Below are 7,307 nucleotides of genomic sequence, written 5' to 3'. Positions count from 1 at the left end.
TTTTTTTTTTTTTTATGTCTGTTGCCACTTTTTCTCAGCTCTCACTGGACCGATTTCTTTCAAAAATACGTCAAAAGATCACAAATCGTATCTAGTTGAAGACATTACATTTAAAAATTTTCCCTCGTTCCCCGCAAATGGGGGAAATATATGGGGAAAATAAAACCCAGCACAGTGGGGTGGCGGCACAGTGGGGTCGTGGCATAGTTGGGTCCAGTATAGATGATATCTGACAGTAATTAAAATCACTATCATAAAAAACGCTTCGATGCAAATCTGTAGATAGTGTTTAATTTAAAAAAAAAATTTGTCAAAAAAGTAGGTTAAATGAGAGCTGAGAAAATAAATGATAGCTACAAAAAAAAACCACATAGTAAAATAATATTAATATGAATTTCTTCTCACGAGAGGAGACTAACGTAATGGAATCCTTGATATTTATTGAAGTTATTGAATCTAAATGAGTTAAACATTTTTTTTTAACTCAAAAAGAATTAAAAAAAAATTCAGTGCCACAGTCTTGAAAGACCCAAGTGTTACCGTCTCAAAAACCGTACGTCTCATTCGTCACTTAATAAAAATGGAAAATTAGCTAGTTTAAATTTTAAAGTTATTTTTCTCGACTTCAAAAAACAAAAAAATTTAAATATGTTTAACTTTTTATACTATGTCAATTATTTTGATATAATATTTATGAAAATAAGTAATCCCCTTATAATAAAATAAAATACAAAACCAAGAATTTTAACACAAAAATAGCATATTTTTGAATACGGTAGCTATTTGCGCATAAAAGATAGGTCGTCGGGACAAATTTTTTTTTTAATTTTATATTATATGACATAAGCTTTAATTTTATATATGTTGAAAAGACGCAGTATTTCCGAAACATTTTCAAAAATTAAGTTGAAAAAGTTAGGTTTGTAAAAAAGTTTCTATTTTAAATCCCCTTTGTGAGCAGAATAAGTGTTAGATTTTCAAAGAAAATGATATCAAACGAAAGGAAATTACCTAAGGTTTCAATATAAAAAAATATTATTTTGATTTGGTTATATTTGAAAAAGTTATGGCAGTTTTAAGTACAAAAAACATCCTTATAGAAGGTGATTTTTATCGCAAATATTACATTTTTTTTTTAAATTTCGACAGCAATTTACACATAGAAGATAAGGTGTCGGGACAAATTTTTTTTTTTCATTTTACAGTACATAAAATAAGCTTTAATTTGATATATGTTTAAAGGACGCAGTATTTTCGGAACATTTTTAAAAGTTAGGTTGAAAAAGTTTTATTTTTTTAAACAATGTTTCAAGTTTTGAACGCCCCCTATATAAGGTGAAATTGTTCAATTTTAATAAAAAGTATGTCAATTGAAAGATGTACTTATAATGTGTTTAGAAAAAAAAAATTGTACTGATACATATATTTTTGATTTGGTGATATATTTTTTTTAAGTTATGTATTAATTATTACACGCGTGATAAGTTTTACTTCATATGGTTTTTTTTAAATAAATGTAATATCCAAAATTTTTTGTAATTATATTTTTATTAAAATAACTGCATCCATTAAGAATTTGAGAAAACAGAATTTATTACTTGTAATATGTACATAAGATCTTAGCAATAAACAATTTTATGTTTTTCAGCTCTATTTAATTTATTTGACTTAATCAAATATAATTTAGTTGATGGCTGTAAACGTATAGTTTTTAATAATTTATAAAAAATATATATTCTTCCTTCTGCCTAGTTATAAATATTTACATAACTTAAAAATAGTCGGAAAAATATATGATGAAATAATGTTTAAGTTGATTTTTATGTAAAAATTAATTTTGTTAGTTATTTTTAAATCTTTTATGATTAAGAGTAACATTTATTTTTAGTATAATAAATATAGTTTTAAAAAACTAAAAAACACGCTTTTAATGCACATCGAACTAAAAAGTTAAAAATAATTTTTAAAATAAGCCCTAAACAATAATGAACGAAAAACACTAGTATTATTGTAATAAAAGCGTCGGGCGCTCAATATACGAAAAATATGGCACAAAGCACCCACGCTTTTATCACAATAATAATAGTATTTTTCGTTCATTATTGTTTTAAGCTTATTTTAAAAATTATTTTTAACTTTTTAGTTCGATGTGCTTTAAAAGCGTGTTTTTTTTAGTTTTTTTAAACTATATTTATTTTTCACTTCTTAGTTTCATGTTATGATAGTAGTTACTATCAATATCATGGTTGTAACGGGTAAAGGGAAATCAGGGTTCGATTCCGGGGAGGGAGTCTGAGAAACGGCTACCACATCCAAGGAAAGCAGCAGGCGCGCAAATTACTCACTCCCGGAACATGGAGGTAGTGACGAAAAATTACAATACGGGAATCATCCTTTGTAATCGGAATGAATACACTCTATATCTCTTAATGAGATAAAGCGTGTTAATTTATATTTTTATTAGTAATTAGAATATATATATATATATATATTCAAGTAAAGCGACTTAAGTACGTAAACGTATCATGCACTAGGTATAGCCTTGTTTTGTGGGCGGGGGGGGGCGTTATACCTAAGGTATAAACGGCTGCAGCGGCAGTAGGAATATATAAATATATATACGTAAGGCGCATTACATGCGGGTGGTATTGGTCAGTCAAAATAAAAATTTGTTTATATATATATAATTAATGTCACGCATGCGTGTACGGGTACGAAAACCAAAAATATACAGAAATTATACAGAATTAGTGTTGCATGCGATTGGTGAGCGGGGTGGGGTGAATGCGTTACGAACGTTTAGTCTCAAGGCCATAGCACGTGCGCGTGGAAAGTTGCAAACAAACAACAAACATTTTTTTTTTTTTTCCACATGCCGGCATGATGTAGACCGCCCTGGAACTACCGCGAGGTATTGTTTCAGGGCGGCCCACGCCGTCTAAAATTCACACCACCACGTTGTGAATCAGCCCGAAATTAATCAAGAGCTGATTCACGACGTGAACAAACAACAAACAACAAACCCACAACATACAAGTGAAACTAATATAAGCGTGTTAAAAAGTAACATTTGCAATATTTTAAATTGATTTTAACAAATAAAAACGTGATTTGGCTTTATAATCATATTATAATATCTAGTTACAACCTAACGGTTCTATACACTTTTTAATGATGGAGATAATTTCATTACAAACTATATTTTTGTTTTACTTAATAAATATTTTGTATTGTGCAGTAGCGAAACCATTAGGTTCAAATTATGAAAAAGTATCCGAGGTAATATTATTTTTTTCAAAAATGAGATTTGTGAGGTTAACTTATTTATTATTGTATATATAGTTGAAAGATATTTTTACTTAGAGATGATTAAATTTTAATAAATGCATCGAATTTTGGTAAGGAATAATAGTTCTAATATTATAGCCGTATACAAATTAATGAAATTTATTCATCTTGAATAAACCTAATTGACTTTTATATCAAGTTTTTGGTAAAAGGTTTTAATTTACTCGTCAATTCGAAATAGTGTGTTAATATGTGTATATACTCAATATTTTAAAGATAAATTATCAAAAAGATTAATAACTTTAATTTTATAACAACAAACATACATTATTCTTATGACGAAATTTTTCTAATTTTGTTGTCATTTATTGACATATACACTGATGTAAATTAAGTGTTTAGTGAAACAAATAATCTAACAAAAATAAAAATATTGTTATTTTTTTTAAGGAATTGAAAGATTTAATAGAAAACACTCATGATTATGCTTGCTTTGATTCTTCAGGTAATTATAAAGTAATTGCTAAATTATTATGATCTCATATGATTAGGAATCAGTAAGTTTATTCACAAACTAAGATAAAATGGACTGTACACGAAACCTTATCATGAGATCTGATTTTATTATATGTTTCCCGTAAAAAGGGAAATTTTGAAGTAACGGCACCGTACGGTTGGGTTTATACGGATTTTTTATAATAAAACCGTATCGCACCTCAGACTTTGTCACGTCCAGGCCATTTTATCTTAATTCGTGAGTAAAACCGAGTGAACAATAAAATAAGATTTTAAGCGTTAAAGATCTATGTCGTAGATTATACCTTAAATTATTGAAAAATAATATCGTTCTATTCTTGCTGCAATAGAAAATTGGATTCATAAAAATGAAGAATATTTCAATGATGATTTGAAAACGGTATATGACTATATTAAAAATAATGATGGTAGTGTGTCTCTAAATAAAGCAAATGATTATCTTAAAAGTGTTGGTTGTAAAATTGACCAAGGACAAACAAGCAATCCCATAACATTGAAATGTAAGTTAAAGATTATTTGACTTAAATTTATATCTATCTAATTATTTTTTAAACAGCATATTTTTAATAATAAATTGTAATTTGAACCAGAACCGGATTAAGACTTATATGGGCCCCGGAGCGGTACATTGAGAGGAAACCTCCTATAAAAAGCTCGTAGACCCAAGGGCGTTTGTTCCCACCCCTTAATAGGGGTTTTTAAAAATTTTAAAAAAAATTTTTATTTTTTTATTAGAAAATAATGAAATCTTCAATATAAAATGAAAAAATAACTTAAATTTAAAAGAATCAGTATCATATCAACTCCAAAAAAACGGCAGCACTATGTGGACGTGATATAATTGGGACATGATACATGGTATATAACAGTGATTAAAATCACTATCATAAGAAACGCTTCGATGAAAAATCTGTAGACAGTGAAATTCTAAGATTTTAAAAATTGTAATTTTTGTAGAGATTCACCTATTTACGGGGAGCTAGAGACTTTCGATTAATTTTGAGGGTGTTATCTTCGACTAAATACAATTTGTGATCTTTTGGTGTATTGCTCATCAAAATCGGTCCAGTGACACCTGTGATTCAGTGGTAATAGTGACACACAAAAAAAAAATAAAAACAAATACACATTAAAGTAAAATTAATGCCTTCTCAGCTTCAAATCGAAGTTAATATGATTAATTAATTTTAACTTAATAATTGAACAAAATTTTTAAGTTTTCGTTTGTAAATTTATCGATCAATTACAGTTATTAATGGAACTATAATTCTTTAGATTTTCTCAGTTTATTCTTTAGATATAATAATAAATATATACAACAAGTTAATGGAACTAAAATAATCGAAAATTTATTAAATTGAACAGTAAATATTTAATTTAATATGTTATACTTTATGGTTGATATTTACTAAAATAATTTCTAACGTCACTGATGCCCAATGATTAATTTATTACAATCATTCTTTAATGAAATACGATTATTTTTGATAAATTTCATACAACTATTTATACTTAACACATTTTTACTGTTTCAATAACATTTTCCTTAATCTTAAATATCTAGTATTGTTTGCTAAACTTTTTCAAATCTGTAATGATTCTTATAATTTATTATTAATTCCAGGCTTCGATGATTTTTTAAAATATGTTCAAGAAATAATGAAGGATATTAAATATGAAGTATAATGACTTTTTTTTCGTATATTCAACATATAATATGTATCATGTACTTTAATATTAGAGAATATTTCACCTTATTGTCATAAAAATGTCAAATAAATATGTGTTTATATTTATAAAATTGAATTAAATCTATGTATGAAAATATTTTTTAAGCAATATCTTAATGTATATATATATACCAAATGATAGGTAAATACCTAATATATATACATTAAAAAAAACCCAGTACAGGGGGGTCGTGGTACAGTGATGACGTAGCATAGTTGGATCAAGTATATTGATCTGACAGTGATTAAAATCACTATAAAAAAAAAATTAAATTATATTACATTAGCTTTAATTTAAGATAAAAAAAATATACCATTCTAAATCCACTTTTCGCGATGTTTTCAAATCTGCAATTAGACTTTTTCTATCACTTCTAAGTTTTAATGTTATTAAAAATTAGTATTAAAATATAAAAAATACGCATCGAAGCTAAAAAAAAAAGTTGCTATTTTAAATCCCCCCCAATGACCAGGTTAAGTGTTAGATTTTCAAAAAAAATGATATAAAATAAAAGAGAAATATCTAAGGTTTTAGTATAAAAAAAATTTATGTTGATTTGTATATTTTTGAAAAAGTTATGGAAGTTATAAGAAAAAAAAAGTGAAAAAAATGACAAAATTTACTGATTTTTAAATTTGTAATTTTTTTGGATATTTCCCCCATTTGCGGGGAACGAGGGAAAATTTTTAAGGGTAATGTCTTCAACTAGATACGATTTGTGATCTTTTGAGGTATTGTTGAAAAAAATCGGTTCAGTGAGAGCTGAGAAAAAGTGGCAACAGACATAAAAAAAAAAAAAAACATCATGGTAAAATTAATACCGTCTCAGCTACGCATCGAAGCTAAAAGCTAAAATAAGGAAGTCTCCTGGAGAGTACTGTTCCGAATAGTGCAACATAAGTATCTGGTATAACCTATATATAATTAATACATAGTTCACAAATTATAATATTAATAAAACATAATAATTTTATCACGTTATGAATTGCTGTTAAGTTAANTTTATCACGTTATGAATTGCTGTTAAGTTAAACAAATTTCCCTATGATTGATACGTTTGCAATCATAGCGTAAAGTTAATTAATTAATTATATTTCAAATTAAAATAGTTATTCATTTTCAAAAAATTGTTTTACACTAAATTACATATAGCAATATTTTAGTGTATTTAAAATAAATATTTTAAATATTTAAAAATAATTGACAAAAAAAAAACAATTATTTGAACTTGAATACATTTGTTAATTTTGTTATCAATCATGTTTAAATGAAACAGATAGATATTTTAACTTTTTCAACTTAATTTTTGAAAATGTTCCGGAAATACTGCGTCCTTCAAACATATATCAAATTAAAGGTTATTTTATGTACTATAAAATTTAAGAAAAAAATTTGTCCCGACACTTAATCTTCTGCATGCAAACGGCTGCCGTAGTTAAAAACCGCTATTTTTGTGTTAAAATTTTCTATTTTAAATTTTCAATTTAAAAATGCTATAACTTTTCAAAAAATATATGTATCAGTACAATTTTTTTTTTCTAAACACATTATAAGTACATCTTTCAATTGACATACTTTTTATTAAAATTGAACAATTTCACCTTATATAGGGGGCGTTCAAAACTTGAAACATTGTTTAAAAAAATAAAACTTTTTCAACCTAACTTTTAAAAATGTTCCGAAAATACTGCGTCCTTTAAACATATATCAAATTAAAGCTTATTTTATGTACTGTAAAATGAAAAAAAAAA

The 7,307-nt window shown here is 26.3% G+C and overlaps 1 protein-coding gene across 1 annotated transcript; it reads left to right on the top strand.

Annotated features, from left to right (window-relative positions):
* The first annotated feature begins 3,011 nt into the window (after nucleotides 1-3,011).
* LOC126899490 (uncharacterized) lies at nucleotides 3,012-5,635 on the top strand. Its single transcript, XM_050674461.1, has 4 exons — nucleotides 3,012-3,279; nucleotides 3,739-3,793; nucleotides 4,155-4,325; nucleotides 5,450-5,635. Exons 1-4 carry the CDS (start codon nucleotides 3,172-3,174, stop codon nucleotides 5,509-5,511), a joined length of 396 nt encoding a protein of 131 aa, XP_050530418.1. The 5' UTR covers nucleotides 3,012-3,171; the 3' UTR covers nucleotides 5,512-5,635.
* The last annotated feature ends 1,672 nt before the right edge of the window (nucleotides 5,636-7,307 follow it).

The sequence above is a fragment of the Daktulosphaira vitifoliae genome, unplaced genomic scaffold (genome assembly GCF_025091365.1).
Source record: "Daktulosphaira vitifoliae isolate Bord-2020 unplaced genomic scaffold, ASM2509136v1 Scaffold_2, whole genome shotgun sequence".
Classification (NCBI taxonomy): domain Eukaryota; kingdom Metazoa; phylum Arthropoda; class Insecta; order Hemiptera; family Phylloxeridae; genus Daktulosphaira; species Daktulosphaira vitifoliae.
This window is presented reverse-complemented; position numbering and strand designations above follow the sequence as displayed.

What these genes read in the sequence shown, in the direction of transcription:
- LOC126899490 (XM_050674461.1), top strand. Translation starts at nt 3,172, where the DNA reads ATGATGGAGATAATTTCATTACAAACTATATTTTTGTTTTACTTAATA. An exon ending in TGCTTGCTTTGATTCTTCAG is followed by an intron (nt 3,794 to 4,154) that starts GTAATTATAAAG and finishes TTGCTGCAATAG; the next exon opens with AAAATTGGATTCATAAAAAT. An exon ending in CAATCCCATAACATTGAAAT is followed by an intron (nt 4,326 to 5,449) that starts GTAAGTTAAAGA and finishes TATTAATTCCAG; the next exon opens with GCTTCGATGATTTTTTAAAA.